The sequence below is a fragment of the Parasteatoda tepidariorum genome, chromosome 2 (genome assembly GCF_982258835.1).
Source record: "Parasteatoda tepidariorum strain Cologne lab strain chromosome 2, Ptep-v5.0, whole genome shotgun sequence".
NCBI lineage: Eukaryota > Metazoa > Arthropoda > Arachnida > Araneae > Theridiidae > Parasteatoda > Parasteatoda tepidariorum.
In genome coordinates, this window is record NC_141756.1 from 52,382,185 (window position 1) to 52,405,018 (window position 22,834).

A 22,834-nucleotide genomic window follows, 5' to 3' on the forward strand; every position below is an offset into this window, starting at 1 on the left:
TAATACTTTAGAAGTTATTAATATTTTATATCTAAAAAATACAGTTTCGTTCTCATTTGTGCACTTTTTGACTTAGACCTCAGGCAAGTGAGGCACTGTTTTGGATGTATGTTTTTATGTTAAGCAACATCAAATCTTAATCAATAGACTTAATAGTTAAGAAGAATGAGGAATTTATTTATGAGAAATATATTTTTTTAATTATACCTGTTTACGTACAAAGCCTATCTATCTTCAAAGCTATGAGATCTACCGTTTGAATTTCCATTTGATTTGATTTAGCATAAAAATAATACATAAGAAACGAAGCCTCGTGTGACTTCAGTTTGAGATATGTAAATTGGTATGAATACAAAATTATGGTATGGTAAAAAACAGTTTCGAAAGTGCAAAACTGTAGAACAAAAATACTTATGTGTCGAATTTCTGTTTCATAACTTATGCGAATTATTTCTACAAACTATTCCAGAAACTATTTTTTTTTGTTCCAAAGAAGAAAAAAAAATACAATTGTGAACAAAAATTGTTTTGTTCACAGCTTCGAAAGGGCAAAACTTTAGCACCAAATTGTTTTAAACAAATAGAATTTCAATTATAAAACTGATAAAAATGATTTCTCCAAATCAAAAATTGCTATACTTTTTCTATCTTTTAATTTATGCATTGCACCTAATACTCCAACCACTTCCTATTTAACTACAATAAGCTCATCTGATTCTATCATTCTTAGATATATTCCAAATATTTAATGGAATTCGCTTATTGTGTATAACTCCAAGTATGAAAAAAAAATAATGCAATTAAAGGATTAAATATCAAGGTTTTTTTCATTACCACCAAAACGAAATTTTCCAAGAGACGGTAAACATAAAACAATGACCTTTCTTCCTCTTGTTTACGTTTTTATTTTTACCTTCATTCAATGACGTCTGCCATTTTCTTATTTCTAAATGAGCTCCATAGATGGCGCAACAGTTAATTTTGGATTGAGAAAGCGGGAAAATCTACGTTTGTTCTTTCTGCCTAAGATCTGCTCTTGGACTTCATCTAAACACCTTTCTACATCAATGATAAGTTTGGATAAGTGTAACATATTATCCCTTTCTCTTATCAGCTGTTTGGGGTTGTAAAGTCGAGCTTTTTTAGTGATTTATAATTTACAAAGTGTATTGTGTGACTTGCGGAACTAGAAGGTTATTAAAGGAGTGAAATTTTATAAATATTTGCTGGCAGGTGATCTTACAGGAGAAGAGGTGGATATTTTAAATAAACTTCGTAATCTTTCCTTTCTCGCGCGATGGAGTTTGAGAAACGGAAAGAACTGCCAAATCCATGGACAAAAGCGAATTTCTTTTCCAGACTTTTTTTCTGGTGAGTAAAACAAAAAAGATTTACAAATTATATACTCTGTGGATAATTTTAAGAACACTAAACGAAAGAAAATGATTTTATTCGAATTTATTCTTTCTACAAGATATATTTTAAACAGCTTTCAATTTCTGAAAAAATTACAAACTTATGCTGTAGAACAAATACTCTACCATTTTTTATTAAAAAAATATTATAAAATAAGAAAAATAAACTATTTTATTTAATTATTTGCGCAAACTATTTCATAAATGATGCATTTTTGGAATCAGTTTTCACTTTTTTGTTACAGAATAAAATATGCATGTAAAGATACTTGCAATGATATATCAAGTTTTCTCATTATCTCTTAATGGTTTAAAAAATTTTTTTCAAAAAAAATTCTGTTGAAAATTATTCTATAAAGAAAAAGAACTTCTTTTAAATAATCGCTTGCTTAAAAGAACGTTATTTTTTTTGTAAATCAAATTATTACTTTTTAATTAAATATGGCACAGCAGGCCCTCTTTTATTTGAGTAATAGTATTCGTAAGAAACGTTAATTTCCAAAAATTATTTAATTTTTGACTACATATGGATTTCAATTGGAATTTAACAAAAAATAATAAATTTAAAACGAAATAGATTATTTAATGTATTTTACATCGAATTTAATTTTAGAAAACATCTCATTTCTGTTGCATCTATTAATAATAATTTGTTCAATTTTATAAGCTTTTCCATTCATTTTAAAATGAACTCTATTTCAAATTCATTAATTGAAATCTACAATTAAGGATTGCCAAGGAACAAAAGGGATTTTAAAGATGATTCATCATATATTTATGTTTAAGTACTTAAAAAGGATTTCTTTTCAAATTTATTGGTCGTAATATTATTAAATTTCAGTTTGGTAAGCTTGTATGCTTTGTAAAGGTAAAAAATTATACAGTTTTAATGCAATAAAGCATATTTAAGACCAATTAAATTAAACTTGTATCTGTTATCTCTTTATTTTAAGAGACCTCTTAATTTAGATAATTTTGTCAGAATGATTCATAAAATACAATCTGAATATTTCAGCCTTGAAGTGCGACGAAATATTCTTGGCAACAAATTATAATTCAATAATAATTGGAGACAAAGTGCCAATTATGATTATTTATTAGCGCTGTTTTTTTAAATTTTTTTATTTTATTTTATTTGATATAATGCATAAATATTTTGAAAAATATTTGAAACAACTTTTAATGTATCTTCTCTTTAAACACAATATTTTTGTTAATATTATAAGTTATATACAAACTATAATATTTTCTTAATCATCAAATTCAAACGTTTTACTATGTTTATATATGAGTAATATATGTATCTTTATATCCACCTTATTAATAGTCGATAGATTTATGTTTAAAAAATAGTAGCTATTTTAAATTTAATTTTCTAAAAGACGTATTTATAATAAGACTTACAAATGAGCCTTAGTCATAAAATAAGAGAAGCCTTTTAAAGTATTAATATTGTTTGAGTAGTGGGCTAATTTATGTTTGATGTAGTCAAATTTTTATTTCCGTATTTTCTGCCATGCTCTGCAATTTTCATTTCTATTAGTTAAAATAACTTTTAATTGTGCATTTTATTGGTTATATTAAATTTTGACGATGGAATATATTCCTCCATGCTTAGGTCTTTAAATCAAGGTCGGGTATTTATTTTTTCTTGATAAAAATATTTTATTTAGTAGAGGAAATTGAGAGAAACCTAAAGTGGCTAAGAAAATATTGATTATACTTTGTCAAATTCATCGAAATTGGGCTATTATTTACAGACGAAAAAAAGCATTTAACTGCATTAGTTTCTATCTGACAGCTTATGTTTACTTCATTAATTCAATTGAAATTAAAGAGAAGAACAATTTAAATGTGTTAACTTATTTTTTAAGTAAAAAATTTTTTTAAAGTTATACTAATTAATTCAATTTTAAGCATTTATTGCTTTTCTGTTTTACATGGTCGCTTAAAAAAAGCAAATTTTAACTATTCAATACTTTGTTAACCTACTTGGACCACAGTTATAAAATTAGTAGACATTCCCCCCCAGAAACTATATCTTGTCATACATTGGGAGAATTTCGTAACATGGAGCTCTCAATCGTTAAAACTGTCGCTTTATGTAATTATTTAAAAAAGTTTAACTTGTTTAAACGACAGAGTTCGGAAATATTTCCCGTTTCACCTATTGTTTTGATGTAAATAAATAATTTCAAATTAAAACAAAATGCTTTATTAAATTTTTTTTATTTATGATAAAAAATTTTAATCACTGTACAGACTATATTTTTTACTGTATTTTATAAAAATATTCCGGATAAAATTATGGTAAAAAGTACTGTTATCCTTAATGCTAGTATATTTTACCATAAAACCCATTTTTACTGCTAAATTTTACAGAACAAAATACAGTAATACTGATATACCGTAGTATTTACAGTAATCACTGTAATTAAATAAATATTGTCTCAAAATTAAGGTATAATCTTTTATGGGAAAAATGGATTTTACGGACGTTGCACTCAGGGTGCCAGAAATTTTTACCGTAATTTTACCCGTATGATTTTACAGTGTAACTTCTTTACTTAAATTAAAAAAATTACATATATACACTGGAAAATTGAGAATCTGATTCATGCAATTTAAGTAGATAGATTCGATAGTTGTAGTGAGAATGGTTCCTCAGTTTCTCAAAAATATGATTCGGTGATTTTATTGTTAAGTTTCTTTTTAAATATGTACGATTATAGTTTGTTTTTACTTACAAAATCATTTTCAATGTTTAAAAACATAATTTTTACTAGAGACAGAATTGATAAAAAAAGATTGAAGAAAGCTAACAAAATGATCTAACAAGCAAGATTGAATAAAGCAACATAAAAACACATAAAAAGAAGCATTATTCTGTGATAATATAAATCTGTCTTATTATCCTGGAGTCGTTATTGTTAGAATTTAATTGTTTTACCTTATCATCCAAGAAAAAAAAATCTCCAAATTGCTCTAAAGTTTTGAATAAATTTGCGTTTGAACCCGTGTTCCCCCCAGTAAGCAAACTAAATTTTTCAAACCTTTAAGACTATTTTACTTATATTAATAAGTAAAGGATCATATCTCTGGTCTGTGTGATTTTTTGTTTATTGGACAAATCTTTAAATTCTGATTTACTTTTTGATTAAACCACTATTTCTCTTTGAGAAATCGGTTATTATTATTATTTTTTTAAATTTCTTGTGTTCTCCTCTTTTATCCTATGATTTGACTTTGATGAAGATTCTTCGTTATAGAACTAAATATATATATTTTTTGAATTTATTTATGTCTCATTATTTGTGTTTTATTCACGTTTTTTAGCTTTATTAATATAGCACAAAGTCTACCTTTTCTTCATGTAAATATGAATTATATATCTCGGAAGATCAGCAGTCTAGCGAATGTTTACAACTCAAAAGCTGAAGGTAATGTAAATAAGTGCACAGAACTTGATTATTTAAATATTACATATCAGGAAAGAAAATTGTGCTCAATTTCTTGGAAATTCTACCTTTGAATCAGAAAATGTTTTTGAAGTATAATAATTTACTCAACTCAATACAGAATGAAAATTCCCTATTACATCTATAGAATAAAATAATTTAAGTAAAAAAAGAAAGAGAAAAAAGTATTTCAAAATATCGATGTATATTAAGTACAAATATATCTTGAAAATAAGATAAGGAAATTTTAAAGTTAATTCAACTAGTATTATTATATTAGAACACTAGTCCAGTATGATACAGCTGGAGTTTTGAAAATGCGTATCCTTAGAACTCAGTACTTCCAAATTTATTGGTCCTTTTTCCTTAAAAGAGGGAAAGAGGGTCTCTATTAAAAATAATAATTATGCTGATTATAAGTGCTACAAAGTTAAACTACACATGAAAATAATTTTTTTTAAAATTAGAAAAACACCGTAGTAAAAGAAATGAATTTTTTAAAATATTAATTAAGTAAAATAACTAAATAATAAAATCAAGAAATTATAACAAAGATAATATAGAAATTATAAAATCGATACAGTTTATTAACAAAAACTAAAGATTATAATTTATTAACAGAAAAAAAATTGCAATAGTAAAGATTTCAGAAATAAAAAGGAAAAATATTATTAAATTCAATTGTTTTTAACCTATTAAAGTTAATTAACACTGAAAACAAAAACAGAAAATATTTATCTGGTTAACTCCATAATTAATAATTAAATAAAGTCTAAAAACTTTCAGAAATTACAAAAATAAATAAAGTTGTATTTCAAATGATGTTCTAAAAACAACGATAGAGAGAGAGAGAAAAAAAAAGATGTCTCTGAGATGAAAAAGTAGACGATAATTTTTGTAGATCTCTTTATTAATATCTCTCAATTTCGGAATACCTCTCGTATATTGTATATAAATATATATTTCGTGGTACTTAACGGTTAAAGGAGTAATGTGTTTGCGTTTGTTTTTTTCCTGTTATCACACACACGAAATATGTTGGTCCTCATGACTGATGAGTACAAACTTTAATATTGCGGTGCATTATCAAAAAATGTAGACATTTAATTACTTGTGTAAAATTCCTTCGACATCCCTCCCCCCAAAAAATATTGTATCTTCCGTATGAAATTTTTTTTTACAAATAAACTGTGCCGCAGTTTATTTTTTTTTTACACATAGTCTCTAAAAAATTTATTTCAACATTTTTAAAATTAACTGTTTCGTTTTGTTCAAAATAAATATATATTGGTTACAATCAGCCGCGATGGTATCGGGGATAGAGCTTTCGCCTTCCAATGATGTGACGGTCTGCACCGGTCTGACGGTCTCCAACGGTCTGCACCGACCACAGTGCTGACTTGAAATATCCTTATTGGTAGATGGATCATGGGTTGGAGTCCTCTTGCCATCAGGCTAATCATGGGAGGTTTTCGTGGTTTCTCTCTCCATGTAACGTAAATGTAGTTTAGTTCCATCAAAATCTCCTCCATGAAGGCAAATTTCTCCCAACACTTTATCCAAGAGTTCCCTGGATTGGATTCAAAATTACAAGGCTACGGAGTTGAACATTAAAAGTCGTAAATGCAAAACATTGGCTCGGCTGTTCAACGACGGTTATAAAATATTAAATGAAATACTGGCTAAAATGTGAAAAGATTTAATGTAAATTTGGCGGAATTTATGCCAACTTATTTTCATGGGCGACGGGATTTAAATTTTCATGTACCGTCATTTAACAAAATATCATATTTTTGAAATTTTGTTAATTTATATTTTTTTTACTTTGGTCAATATTCTCGTTTTTCAAATTAAAACTTAGCAACACTCAGAGTTAATTCAATAATTATCCGCTGTGTATAATGTTCTTTATATAGTCGTATTTTGATCCTCGAATTTTGATGCACCTATTTATATTATCAGTAATCGGTGACCCATGTAGATCAAGCAATCGGATCATGGTCCCAAGTACCCATACATTTAATTTTTTTCATAAATTTTATGATATATTCATTTTAAAGATAATAATATAAAATTTTAGAGAAAAGTTTTTAACAAAATAGTATTAATATTCGGTAATTAGTTTTAGTATTTAGAGTTTAATAAATTTGAAATTCAAATACTTTTTGGGAAGGTATATATATGCTTAAAATTGTCTGCAATGGTTAAATACATATTTTTTTTAAATTTTTGATAACTAATGTTAGCCTGCATATCTTTTTTCTTTCTAGCAGGCATTTTTATTTCTGCACTTAAATACTTCAGCTCACTTTTTACTTCAGCACTTCAGATGAAGTGAGCTTTAAGTAGGTTTTTCTTTTCGCGAGATTGTCTGATTCTATTTGTTTTCAAACATTTGGCAACGATGCTTTTCCATGAAATCGAGTGTCAAAACATTGAAGAAAAAAACACGTTTTTTAAATATTTCGTGAGGGGGGTGGTCATAGGGGGCAGTCACCACCTCCGAAATTTAAGTGAGGGTTCGAATAATATGTTTCACCCTTCCTGAAATTTAACATTCGTGAAAATAAAGTGAAGTAAATTCCGACTAAAATGACAATAAAAGAGTACCGTCATTCGGGGCTACTTTGTGCAGGATTTCGCAGTTTTTGAACTTTGACAAGTAAAAAAACTATGTTAATTCAAACTTTAGTAAAATTTATCGATATTATATTCATAACTGGACTCAGACGAGCGAATTTGATCAATATTGGCATTATTTGTATGTAATATTTACGAATAATAAGTCAAAACATACCTTGCACAAAGTAGCCCCCAAATGGGGCTACTTTGTGCAGCGATAGGAATTCAGTTTAATTATGTTTTTAGTAAAATATTGATATAAAATTGTTAAAAAACTTAATTGTTGACCTTTTTAAAGACAAAAACATCAAGATATGTAAAGATATTAGTTTGAAAATAATTTTCAGCGTTAAAAAACCATTTTTTTTTGAAGAATTTTTTCTTAAAAAGAATGTTTATTTCAAAACATTTGAGTTTAAACAAAAGAAAACCATATACTTTTTTTAACATTGAAATGGATGATATTTCAAAAATAATAATTGGGTATACTATAGCCTACGTCACAGGTTGTGTTATTCCTACTAAATTTAACCCATGAACGGCATTTTCTGCGAGCCTAACTTCAAGCCACAAATAAACAAATGAAGTGTTTGATCGTTTAAATAGCTGCTCGCCAGATTTTATTGCATTATAAAGAAAAGTAATTGATATTCGATTTTTGATTACTAATTGATTTATGTGGATAGTGGCATTTATGTGGATAGTGGCATAGAATTTAGCATTGCGTCATGGTAAATGTTATTCCTACTAAGTGGAAGTAGTTGTGTTTTTTTTATATTATACCCAATTATTACATATTCATTAACATTTATAATATTGATAAATTTGAACATAACATGCTTGAATGAACACGACAGAACTTGCTCTTCAGTTTCTGTCAAAATCACCTGATGTCCTATAAAATATATTTTTATGTGTTAAATCGTTTGATTAATTCATTAGAAGAAAAATAATAGTTCACCAGCACGTTTCACGTGTTTTTTGTGAATTTTATTAGAGATAGTATTTCTGTGGATTTTGTACTTCCGAGAAGCTTCTGCAATCGACATATCACCAGCAACTGCTTGCAAACATTGTTGCAGCTTTTCAAAAGTGTAATCAAGGTAATTTCTCGTTCGAGGTATTTTTTTATAACGTCTGACAATTTTTCTGTCGAAAAAAAAAAACGAATGAAACTTTGCACAAAGTAGCCCCACAGTGCATTTTTTTTTTCATTTTCCGTTTATTTGTTATTAATTTTCAAATTTTTTTAACTCTAACATGATATAATTGTTTATTAATATATAAATAAAAAATTTTGCACTTACGACAATTGTTTTATCAACGTCTTTGCATTTCACAGCTAAAGTTTCCACGCACACTTTTCAACATCGGACGTCCTCGGAAAATTGCTGACATTGGATGAACGAAACACACTCTGAGATTGTTTTAAAATTCGAAATTTTTTTTGTAGTTATAGAAGAGACTTCTAACTTCAAATTACACACATGAAATAAACATAATACTGAATAGCAGCACTTGAAAAATGCCAAATTCAAATTTGCACCAAGTAGCCCCCGCTGCACAATGACGGTACATATTTAGAAAGAGATTTTTTTTTTTCAAGTTTAAAGCTATTTTTCGAAAAGGAAATTTTATTTTACTCTTGAAATAATTGAGGGGGCAAAGGACGTGCTTTGCCCCTTTTGAAATTTAGACATTCGTAAAAATAAAATCAAGTTATTTTGTAATTTTAGGAAATGAAAACTATTTTTCTTTTCAATTTTGAAGCTATCTTTCAAAAAGAAAACTTCATTTTCCTCTAAAATTTTATTAAAGGGCAAATTAAGTGTTTCGCCCCTTCTGAAATTTAGACATTCGCGAAAATAAAATCAAGTTAAATTAGTAAAATTAGAAATAGAGATAATAAATTTTTTTCCAACTTTGAATCGGTTTTCCAAGTTGAAAACTTAATTTTCTTCTGAAACTAAAGTAAGGGAGGGAATAATGTGCTTCGCTCATTCTGAAATTAAGACTGAAATTCATAAAAATATTCAGAAATTTATAAAAATAAATTCAAGCTAAATTGGTAATTTTAGCCAAAAAAAAAAAACTATTTAATTCCTACTTTGAAGTTATTTTCGAAATCGAAAACTTGATTTTACTCTTGAAATAATTGAGAGAGCAAATAATGAACTTTACCCCTTCCGAAATTTAGGCATTCGTGAAAATAAAGTCAAGTTAAAAAGAAACAGTTATTTCAGAAAAAAAAATTTTTTTTTTCCACTTGGAAGTTATTTTTAAAATTGAAAACCTTATTTTCTTCTGAAATTTAATTGAGGGGGTAAAAAATGTGCTTCGCCCCTTCTGAAGTTTAGACAGTCAGAAAAATAAAGTCAGGTTAAATTATTAATTTGCGGAAAAAAAAAACTTTTTTTTTTTCTACTTCGAATTTATTTTAGAAATCAAAATCTTGATTTTACTCTTGAAATAATTAAGGGGTAAATAGTGTGCTTCGTCCCTTCTGAAATTTAGACATTCGTGAAATTGAAATCATGTGAGTTTGTTAATTTTAGAAAATAAAAATTACTATTTTTTCGATTTTGAAGCTATTTAAAAAAAAAGGAGAAAAAAATCTATTTTTATCTGAAATTTAATTGAAGGGGAAATAATGTGTTTCGCCCCTTCTAAAATTTCGACATTTACTAAAATTTTCAGTTAAATTAGCAAAATGAGAAATAGAGAAGAAAAACTTTTATTTCCAACTTTGAAGCGATTTTTCAAGATGAAAACTTTATTTTCCTCTAAAATTAAATTAAGGGAGTGAATAATGTGCCTCGTCTCTTCCGAAATTTAGACATTTATTAAAATAAAGTTAAGTTAAATTGGTAATTTTCGAAAAAAAAAAACTCTTTTCAGCTCTGAAGTTATTTTTGAAATTTAAAATCTTCTTTTCTTCTTAAATTTCATTGAGGAGGTGAATAATGTTCTTCGCCCCTTCTGAAATTTAGACATTCATGAAGATAAAGTAAAGTTAAATTAATATTTTAAGAAAAAAAAACTTTTTCGATATAATTAAATGAAAGAAACATTTTTCAAAACAAAATGCACATAAAAAAAAAACGTAAAATTTGTTCCAAAGCTCAACCACTTTTAACCCCTTGACCACCCACAAAGACTATCCTTAGTTAGATTCCTCAAAAACAGCCCCCTCATTTTACTCTATGAGAAAAAGTCTTTTTTCTTCTTTAAATTGCCGTTATCATTTTTATGTCCCTGGGCACCTTTGTCCTCTTTTTAATTCGTCAGATATCGACAGAACCATATTTTATTTGGATATCTCTACATAAATTGTCTCAAACAGGCAATTATCTAGTTTTTCTAAGAAAACAGATGTTTTAAGCTAAATGCGCTAGACTTTTTTAGAGATTTTAAGAAATGTTTTCTGTTTCAATGTTCAATGTTCATTTCTTTTCTATTGCACTTTAACATACGATAACGCGAACATCACTGTATCACGAAATATAGTGCATATATAGTTTTTTTAAATTTTTTTTTTTTGTATAATACGAATTTAACTAAAATATTACTTGAGATTTTTAAACAGTTATTTACTATTCATTACTTTAATTGAATACGTTAAGTGATTTTTTTGTATAATCATTTTTTGTTGAAAAGAAAGTAACAAAAAATTGCTGAAATGATAGAATAAATTTAATATACATAGCGTAACTGCCATATTTATCGAAAATAAAGGTGGTATGTGCGCAATACCGATCGCGCTCTCAGAATAGTAATATATTTTTCGTCAATGAAGCTATTTAACAATAATGAGAATTTAACTATTAATATTGCTTCAGAATTTTAAATTCCTATTCATTATTTTTATTGAAGGAACATAATTAATTTGATTGAGTTCTCATTTACTATATATATATATATATATATATATATATATATATATATATATATATATATATATATATATATATATATATATATATATATATATATATATATATATATATATATATATATATATATATATATATATACCGAAGGTGACCTATGCGTAGCGCTTAATATACCATTGGTCACGAAATTTTGGAGCCCTAATCTCCCGGGCCCACAGCGGACTGTCGAGAGAATATTTTACCTTTCTTTTAGTTTTAACCATAACGTAATAATAGTTTAGAAAGACATAGGATTATTTAAAAATTGCCCATTACTATTCTTATGAAGAAAATAGAACAGGATAAAAAACATCGCTAAATAAGAGATAAATTTACTGGTAAACATCATAACTTTTATTAGTTTTAAGCTAGTACGAGTATTAGTATTCGTTTATTAGTTTTAAAATAATATTAATTTAATTAACTTAGAAAATGTATTTTATTATTGTACAGAAATAAATAAAATCCTTTTCTTGATATATATATATATATATATATATATATATATATATATATATATATATATATATATATATATATACAGGGGTCTGTCCAGACACTTTGTGAAAGGTCCGTTTTTCGTGAAATTGTGAAAAAAATTACTCACATTCTTTCAACCAGGGTCCGCTTTTATGAATTTGTGCAAATAGGGTCCGTTATTGCAAAAAAAAAACTTTTTCAAGGAGTTTTTAAATTGTAAAGACATATAAGATTATGCTCAACACTGTAAAATTATAATTAAAAAAATTAAATTTTAAAAAATAAACAAAAATTGCTGCTTCTAAATTAGAGATGCAACATACAAATATTTGGTATTTAGCCTATACTGCTGAACGCAGAATATTCATTTCGGACGAATAATGGAAGAATCGTCTGCCGAAGACAAAACTTAATTCATTTACATCCATCTTTCTTGTTTTCCGCCCTGGAAAGGGTTTATTCGATTAACAAAATAATAATGAAGTTAAACAAATTTGTGAAGGGTCCGATTAAAAGAAAAATCATTTTGTGAAGGGTCCGTTTTTATGAAAAGATATTTCTTCTAAACAGACCCCTGATATATATATATATATATATATATATATATATATATATATATATATATATATATATATATATATATATATATATATATATATATATATATATATATATATATATATATATATATATATATATATATATATATATATATAAAGTTGTTATACATATTTAAATACACATTCCACGTATACCACCTTTATTTTAGAGAAATTTGGCAGTTACACTAGATATATTAAATTTGTTTTATCATTGCAGCTATTTTTTGTGAGTTTTTCTTCAGATTCATTCTTTGGAAATAATTATACAAAAATAAATAAATAAATAAATGAATAAAAACAATAACTACAGTCACTCAAAGTATTCAATTAAAATAATAATTAGTAAATAACTGCTTCAAATTCTTAAGCAATATTACTAGTTAAATTCACATTATGCAAAACAATATATATATATATATATATATATATATATATATATATATATATATATATATATATATATATATATATATATATATATATATATATATATATATATATATATATATGCACTATATTTCGCGATACAGTGATGTTCGTGATTTTGTGTGTGAAACTGTTAAAAAAAAGACTTGCCCCATTCCCGACACGTGACTGACACAAGCCATCTAATTGATGCTGGGTAGTAGCGTATAGCCTGGTCAAAGACCGTACACGCTTCTGAATTTCTGAATGAGTGTGAGTAAACTAGCTAAAAAAACCTGCTTATCATCAACCAATCAGGATGTTTACAAACATTTCCAGCAATTGATTACAACATTAGGAGAAATGAAATTCTGTTTCTTTATTCCCCTTCCCCTCTATCGAAGAGCATGCTCAAAGTCACCTTTCACGAAGTATTGGCCAAAGTTTGACACCTGTTGCAAACCTGATAAAAATCCTACCTTTTTCCGGGGATTCCTGGAATTTTATTCATAGTCACTTTTTTATTTTTAATTTTATTTCACATGCAATAAAATTTTAATGTGGGGCTGACCGTTAAAATGCTGTCAGCGGGTCACTTATGGCCAGCGGGCCATGGGTTGACGACACATATCTTAAAACATGCTAAATAATTTTGCTATTGTTGCATTTTAAAAGAAGTTATGATAATCCATTTATGATATGAGTTAGCTTACGATAATCTATTTATGATATGAGTTAGCTTATGATCTATTTTTTGTCAATTAATATCACTAATCACTAAATTATTTTACGTGCAGTAAGATTTTAATGTGGGGCGGGCCATTAAAATGCTGTCAGCGGGTCACTCATGGTCAACGGGCCATGGGTTGACGACCCATATCTTAAAACATGCTAAATAATTTCGCTATTGTTGCATTTTAAAAGAAGCTATGATAATCTATTTTTGATATGAGTTAGCTTATGATAATCTATTTATGATATGAGTTAGCTTATGATAATCTATTTATGATATGAGTTAGCTTATGAGAATCTATTTATGATATGAGTTAGCTTATGATAATCTATTTATGATATGAGTTAGCTTATGATAATCTATTTATGATATGAGTTAGCTTATAATCTATTTTTGGTCAATTAATATCAATAATCACTAAATTATTTTACGCGCAGTAAAATTTTAATATGGGGCTGGCAGTTAAAATGCTGTCAGCGGGTCACTCATGGTCAGCGGGCCATGGGTTGAAGACCCATATCTTAAAACATGTTAAATAATTTCGCTATTGTTGCATGTTAAGATTATTTCCATTCTGCATATTATTACATATTCAGTTAAATTCAGTTTATTATCACATAAGGATGCTAATTTTTCCTATTACAACATAATTCAAATTATAATGCTGCGGAAAATTTGAAAGACCATGTTACATTAACGATGTAATTAAATCTTTTCGATATTATGATTGAACTGGGAAATTTAAAAATGCAATTTGATATTAAAAACTAGGTTATTTCGCTTACAACATAAGTATCTCTATTGCTTTACCTCGATAAATTATTTACACAAAGCCTCTGTACTTTAAAACACAACATCTAAAACACTCTCTCTTACAGCGACTATATATAAAACACTTCCTGACGTTCGAAACCATAATGTTCTCCAATTTATTTCTAAAAAAATAGATCAAGGCATTTTTTTAAACTCTAAACTTAATGCATTTGAGCTAATGATCCGAGAAAAAAAGCTGATATAAATTGAAAACGGAATGAAAAACTGAATGGGTGATTGTCCAACACATTTGGCTAGTTTGATCACGGTGTTATTTTAAGCATCAACGTTTATAAAGAATCTTATGCCTGTGTGTGTAAATTCTGAGAACGGTGCTGCTGACATTATTTTTATAACCTTGGTAAACATGATGCAGTTTTATTTCTTGTATTTTAACGCCGTTCGCATAAGCGAAATAATTACGTTATATGATAAAAGAAACCCATTAGGTTTTAAAATTTTGGTATTTTAGATAATCCTTCAAATGAGGTCATTTAAAAAAAATTAACTATAGAGATTTTAGAGATTAATATTCAGAGAAACAGGTAGCGAAGGGTAAAAATACACGTGCTTACTGAATGCGTGAATATTGCTCGGTGTATATTTAAACTAGCCTTTAGATGAAAGCTCTAAAAATTAATCAACATTATTGAAGAAAAATATTTATACTTGGGAATACATGCTACAATAAAAGAAATGAAAGAGAAGTAATTTTACTTTATTAACAAGACTTATATCGCCAAAACAGTTCTCATAGGAAATAATTTTTATCTCTTGTATTAAAATTTCACTTTTTTAAAATATAATTACATTATGTATGTTGAGATTTATACCTGGCAACATCTAATCCCTTTTTGCCCATTATGCCGCAAATGTATTTAAAAATGTATTCAAAAACATTTCGAGTTTCTAAAATTCTTTAATTTAATTTTCTTTTCAAAATCTTTTTTTTTTTAAAGTTGTCGTATGGGCTGCAGATTTCAGGAGCTGAAAAGATTAGAAGGAATGTAAGTGTAGAGAATACCGTACAATTCCCTTAAAATTGAAAGGGAAACATCAGTGTAGGGAATGCCGTGTAAGTGTGTTCCAGGAAATTTTATTTTATAACCCTTGTTGAACAGCCAATCCAATTTTTTATGTTTACGACTACTAATGTTCAACTCAGTAGTCTTGTAATTTTGAACCCAATCCAGAATACAAGAGAACTCCTGGATCAAGTATTGGGGAAAACTGGACTTCGTGGACTTATTAATGGAACTAACCCGCATTTGCGTTACATGGAGAGGAACCAAGAAGTTCTCCCACGGTTAGCCTGACGGCAAGGGGACTCTAATCCATGATCCATCTACAACCGATAATATTTTACGTCACTGCGAGCTAGATGTGGAAATCGTATTAACCAGCCATCGCTGGGACTCGAACTCGGTTCACCTCATTGGAAGGCGAACTCTCTATCCCGTGAGCCATCGTGGCTCGTGTACCAGATAATGCAATACTTTATTTTATAACCGTCGTTAAACAGTCGACCCAATTTTCGGGTTTACGACTACTAATGTTCAACTCAGTAGTCTTGTAATTTTGAACCCAATCCAGAATACAAGAGAACTCCTGGATCAAGTATTGGGGAAAACTGGACTTCGTGGACTTATTAATGGAACTAACCCGCATTTGCGTTACATGGAGAGGAACCAAGAAGTTCTCCCACGGTTAGCCTGACGGCAAGGGGACTCTAATCCATGATCCATCTACAACCGATAATATTTTACGTCACTGCGAGCTAGATGTGGAAATCGTATTAACCAGCCATCGCTGGGACTCGAACTCGGTTCACCTCATTGGAAGGCGAACTCTCTATCCCGTGAGCCATCGTGGCTCGTGTACCAGATAATGCAATACTTTATTTTATAACCGTCGTTAAACAGTCGACCCAATTTTCGGGTTTACGACTACTAATGTTCAACTCAGTAGTCTTGTAATTTTGAACCCAATCCAGAATACAAGAGAACTCCTGGATCAAGTATTGGGGAAAACTGGACTTCGTGGACTTATTAATGGAACTAACCCGCATTTGCGTTACATGGAGAGGAACCAAGAAGTTCTCCCACGGTTAGCCTGACGGCAAGGGGACTCTAATCCATGATCCATCTACAACCGATAATATTTTACGTCACTGCGAGCTAGATGTGGAAATCGTATTAACCAGCCATCGCTGGGACTCGAACTCGGTTCACCTCATTGGAAGGCGAACTCTCTATCCCGTGAGCCATCGTGGCTCGTGTACCAGATAATGCAATACTTTATTTTATAACCGTCGTTAAACAGTCGACCCAATTTTCGGGTTTACGACTACTAATGTTCAACTCAGTAGTCTTGTAATTTTGAACCCAATCCAGAATACAAGAGAACTCCTGGATCAAGTATTGGGGAAAACTGGACTTCGTGGACTTATTAATGGAACTAACCCGCATTTGCGTTACATGGAGAGGAACCAAGAAGTTCTCCCACGGTTAGCCTGACGGCAAGGGGACTCTAATCCATGATCCATCTACAACCGATAATATTTTACGTCACTGCGAGCTAGATGTGGAAATCGTATTAACCAGCCATCGCTGGGACTCGAACTCGGTTCACCTCATTGGAAGGCGAACTCTCTATCCCGTGAGCCATCGTGGCTCGTGTACCAGATAATGCAATACTTTATTTTATAACCGTCGTTAAACAGTCGACCCAATTTTCGGGTTTACAACTACTAATGTTCAACTCAGTAGTCATAATTGTTGAACAGCCTTGTTGAACAGCCAATCCAATTTTTTATGTTTACGACTACTAATGTTCAACTCAGTAGTCTTGTAATTTTGAACCCAATCCAGAATACAAGAGAACTCCTGGATCAAGTATTGGGGAAAACTGGACTTCGTGGACTTATTAATGGAACTAACCCGCATTTGCTTTACATGGAGAGGAACCAAGAAGTTCTCCCACGGTTAGCCTGACGGCAAGGGGACTCTAATCCATGATCCATCTACAACCGATAATATTTTACGTCACTGCGAGCTAGATGTGGAAATCGTATTAACCAGCCATCGCTGGGACTCGAACTCGGTTCACCTCATTGGAAGGCGAACTCTCTATCCCGTGAGCCATCGTGGCTCGTGTACCAGATAATGCAATACTTTATTTTATAACCGTCGTTAAACAGTCGACCCAATTTTCGGGTTTACGACTACTAATGTTCAACTCAGTAGTCTTGTAATTTTGAACCCAATCCAGAATACAAGAGAACTCCTGGATCAAGTATTGGGGAAAACTGGACTTCGTGGACTTATTAATGGAACTAACCCGCATTTGCGTTACATGGAGATGAACCAAGAAGTTCTCCCACGGTTAGCCTGACGGCAAGGGGACTCTAATCCATGATCCATCTACAACCGATAATATTTTACGTCACTGCGAGCTAGATGTGGAAATCGTATTAACCAGCCATCGCTGGGACTCGAACTCGGTTCACCTCATTGGAAGGCGAACTCTCTATCCCGTGAGCCATCGTGGCTCGTGTACCAGATAATGCAATACTTTATTTTATAACCGTCGTTAAACAGTCGACCCAATTTTCGGGTTTACGACTACTAATGTTCAACTCAGTAGTCTTGTAATTTTGAACCCAATCCAGAAGGCAAGGGAACTCCTGGATCAAGTATTGTGAGAAATTTGCTTTCTTGGAGGACTTTTTGATGGAACTAACCCGCATTTGCATTACATGGAGAGGAACACAACGAGAAACTCCCACTGTTAGCCTGACGGCAAAGGGACTGTAACTCGTGATCCGTTTACCATTGAGGATTTTTCACGTCAGCACTGTAGTCGGTGCAAGCCGAATGTGGTTTTGTATCAATCAGCCATTGATGGGATTCGAACCCGGTTCTCCTCATTGGAACTCGAAAGCTCTATCCTCTGAGCCATCGTGGTTCCAGGTAATGTGATCATGATTAATGGGATATTTTTTATTACATCAATCAAAAGGCGCAATCATTATTATTAATGAACGGATAAACCGGAATAATAACCCACCAAGAATGCGTGGCATATAACCCAGCTCACAACGGCCCAGTATTCCGTACACCTTTGATTCTTTAAGGTAAGGAGCATTTCCCATATTTTAAGATATTGTTTGTGTAAGGTAAAGGGCAATTGTTCAATACTTAGATTTAGGGAATGCTGCAAGAATACGTTTAGGGAACGCTGCAAAAATACGTTTAGGGAACGCTGAAAGAATACGTTTAGGGAACGCTGCAAGATTAAGGGTATTTGAGAGGGTGAATTGTGGGACTTCTCATCAAAATACAGATGAAAAATGAAATTAGTGTTGAGTAAACATCAGAATTCATAAATTGTTTAACTTGTTATAATAACATTATTTGCATTTTTTTAGCTTAGAATTGTTATTATAGCAGTTATGTTATTAGAGTTTAATTAATTTTTTATAAACGTTGCTTAAATATGACAAAAAAATTTTGTGATGATACCCACTTAAGGATTTTAACGTTGAACGGAGCATTGATTTTTGTATGAATTCGAAATATATGTGTCGTAACTGCTTTCCTAAATACCTTCCAAAAAAGCTGATATATTCAGTAACATAAACGCGCATTTAAATTAAACGTATTATTTAAAAAGCTTAAACTGCTTAATTTTTTGTTTCTTTAACTTATGAATTGTATTATAACGAAGTTTTGAATGCATTTTTTAGTTAATTTGCATAATTGTTATGTTTCCTCCTTTGTTTAGTCATTAAAAGGGTCACTATCAAAATGCAATTAAATTTTGTTTTCTTATCGATAATTTACTAAATACAAATATTTGGTTTAAATTTTAAATATGTTTAAAAGTTTTACGTATGTGTTCTTTTCACCAAAATTATTGTAAAAATTGTTTGTAATATAAATTCAATGGTTATTTATACATGTTTTGAATAACATACAGTATCATAACAAAATATTAAAACAATCTAAAAAGGACAAAAATATTAATAAATTATTTAATATAATTTTTTTGTAAGGGTGGATCGACAATTTTTTAATTTTCAAAATGGGTGGTTATCTATAAAAAGTTGGGAAACTATGCCTTACACTGATGTTTTTTTAAAGTAAAAGGTCATAGCCCGGTAATCCTTAAATCCTTATTAATTCATTTAAGTAGAAAATTCGGCTTTCAAGCCAAAAAGGTTTCATTTGCAAAAGAAATAGAAAAATCTAGTTTCTTAAGAAGGGAACGGACATAGAATTAATTAAAAGCTAGCTGAAAATTGGAGCTAAACTCTGAGTACGACAGAATAATCCCTGGTAATCAAATTATTTAGTAAGCTGTCACCTTACTTTTCTTTTAATGTTGCTTACTTTTTCTTTTGATGTTGAAAATTTTACAGTTTCGTTTCCTTTCAAAATTGTCTATAAACTAGATACACTAATCCATTTTTTATTGGTTTGAAATCAGGTGATGTTAAGCAGGAATTTATCACCTTTTATTTGCTTTTGAAGTAACTTAACTGCACCTGATATAATAGGAATTCGTTTTGTTTATAAAAAACCGATAGCATTGAAGTGCCTGTCATTCAACTCAATAGGTGCTATTGAAGAGTTATTCAATTCTTTATTGACTTCTAAATTTTTTATTTAACTTTAGGTGATAAAATAATTAAACATGTGAAGCCATTGATAAATGTATTCTAATTGTATTTTCAGTGCTTGAACTTATCTCATGAAAAGAATTGAGTTGACAAGGAATGTATGTTTTCTACCGCATGTTTTGTTTTCATATTTTTTCGTTAACGATAAATCTATTACATAAAGTTACAAATTTAACTCTTTGGTACACAGCGAAAAAAAAAGTATGATCAAAACTACCAGAATTTACCGCGATTCTGGCTCTATGGGAGAATCAAAAAGTTTGACCATTTTTATCGAAGCAATTTGATAAAATTAACACTAAAATTTGGTTTTATAAAATTTGGTAACCATTAACCGGTACAGTGGCGTAGCGAGGGGGGAGCAAGGGGGGGCATCATGCCCCGGGCGCTACTCACAAAGGGGCGCCAAATGGTCAACAAAACAAAATTGTTGGATAATTTTTTTTTTATTATAATTTATTTCTGGAAAATATATTTTAAATTTAGTGCCAGTGAAATATAATAAATGTTAATTCGCAAATAAAAAGGAACACTAATCAAACTGTAATAATATATTAATAATAGAAATGACACGTCTTTTCTAATGGCAGGGCTGACTCGACCTGTGTCTGTCAGCACTTCCTTATGGCATCTACGCTGTGTGGTTACATATATTATCTCCAAATATTTGCAGGGTGCTCCAATTCTGTTGCGAAATATACTAACTTTTAGTTTCATAACTTCAGTTCATTTCTGATATGAAATCTTAAGGAGGAATGATCGTGTGCAGCTCAGATTACAAGATCTTAGAACGAATTTTAGAGAAGCGTTCCATGATCTTGAAACATTAGCGACTGAACTAGCCGAAATTCGAGACAAGCTCTGTGAAGAGGCAATAGAAAAAGCGAAGTCTCTTTGTGAAAAATGGGATATTGATGCAACAATACGTGTAAGAAGACGCCACAAAATGCCCGGAGAATTGGCTAGAGATGTCAGTCTTTCCGCAGACAGTGAAATTTCTCGCGTTATGAAAAGCGTTCTTGATCATCTCCAACAAGAAATATAAACAGGATTTACACGATTAAGTGATCTTAATTTCAAATTTGGATTTCTACTAGACGTTGAAAATTTATTAAACAAGGATAATGTTGATAACGACCTTGAAATTTTTTTAAAAAAATTTGGGGAATTTTATAATACAGATTTCAATGGAATAGAACTCTTTATCGAAGTATGTGACTGCAAAATGTTACTCCGCAGTAGAAAAGAAATTGAACTTAAAACTCCATTAGAATCTCTTACTTTTATAATCCCGTATGGAGAAGATGTTTTTCCAAACCTGAGAGTGGCACTTCAAATACTCCTGACTATCTCAGTATCAATTGCTAGCTGCGAATGGCCATTCAGCAAATTAAAATTAATTTTGACATATCTACGATCAACGATGGGACAAGATCGCCTAAGTGACTTAGCATTTTTAAGTGTGGAAAAAGAAAAATTTGAAATGATCAACTTTGATGATATTATTGATAAATTTGCTTCATCAAAAGCGGAAAATTTATACATAGTAATTAGTTTTATTAAAAGTATTATAATCATATTATTAAATATATGTATAATCATATTATTAAATAATGTTATAATCATATTATTAAATAATGTTATAATCATATTATTAAATATTTACTTTTTTATTGTTTTAAAACTGCGTGTTTTTAAAATATTTCTTCATAAATATGTAAAATAAATAATGGGTATCTTTTGAACTAATTCTAGACGATCATATACATTTCAAAATCTAGTCGTTTTCTCTCAACTACATTTTTTGTCTCAAATTTAATGCCTAGCTTGAGCCTATGACTTTATTTATTTTACTTAATTTATTTATTACTTTGCGAGTATATTTTTCTTATAATATTAGATGGTTTTCGAGTGAGGGGGGGGGGCGCTAAAAAGGTATTGTGCCCCGGGCGCGAGTTAAGCTCGCTACGGCACTGAACCGGTAGCCATAAAAACCATTTATTTGATTAAATTTTCTTTTCAGTTTCGTGTTATTTATTAAATGTGGGGTAATAAGAACTATAATTTTTAAAACGTGAATTTCCGGTAAACCGTTGGCATATGAACAGAAAAATCACCAAATAAATGGTTACCGTATAATAATACCGTATAATTTAGTTTCGCGTGTTATTTTATGTGTTTTTTTCTTTTTTTAGAAATGTTATTATCATTAAATTTTATAACACGGAAACTTTACCAGAATTTTTTTCTCCGAGTATAGTATTTACATAAATTTCCAATTGTCAACTGATTAACTGATTTATTATTTTATACATAATCCTTTGAGGGTATAGTGACCTGAATAATAAAAAGAGATGATACATAAATTATTTATGGACGCAGCTCATGTTGATGGATGTGATATATATTAATTGATATGCTTCATCTCAAGTTGTTTACGTATTTCCAAAAAGGAAATACAGTGTATTAGATATAAGTTTGGATTCACTTTCGAAGGTTTGAGCCAGTGATGAAGAGGTATAATAGGTTTATGTAATGTTTGAGATCAAAATGAGGTTAAATATTAAATAAGGGACCTCTCTACTATTAATAAAAAAATGCCATAAATTGTGCTATCACCGCTATGAAATGAGAAAACTGGAATGAAAGAAATAAAAAATTTGCTGTTAATATCAAAATTATTTCAACATG

The 22,834-nt window shown here is 29.7% G+C and overlaps 1 protein-coding gene across 7 annotated transcripts in view; it reads left to right on the forward strand.

Moving 5' to 3' along the window:
• Positions 1-22,834, forward strand: part of LOC107437293 (ATP-binding cassette sub-family C member 4) — a 162,321-nt gene that overhangs the window by 73,596 nt on the left and 65,891 nt on the right. For 2 of the 7 annotated variants that reach the window (XM_016049232.4, XM_043038980.3), the window contains exon 1: positions 984-1,371. The exons of the other annotated variants lie outside the window; for them this stretch is intronic. In XM_016049232.4, coding sequence (XP_015904718.2) covers positions 1,298-1,371 — 74 coding nt within the window. In that variant the 5' untranslated portion in view covers positions 984-1,297. Of the gene's footprint in view, positions 1-983; positions 1,372-22,834 lie in introns of those variants that run through there. 7 annotated transcript variants of the gene reach the window in all.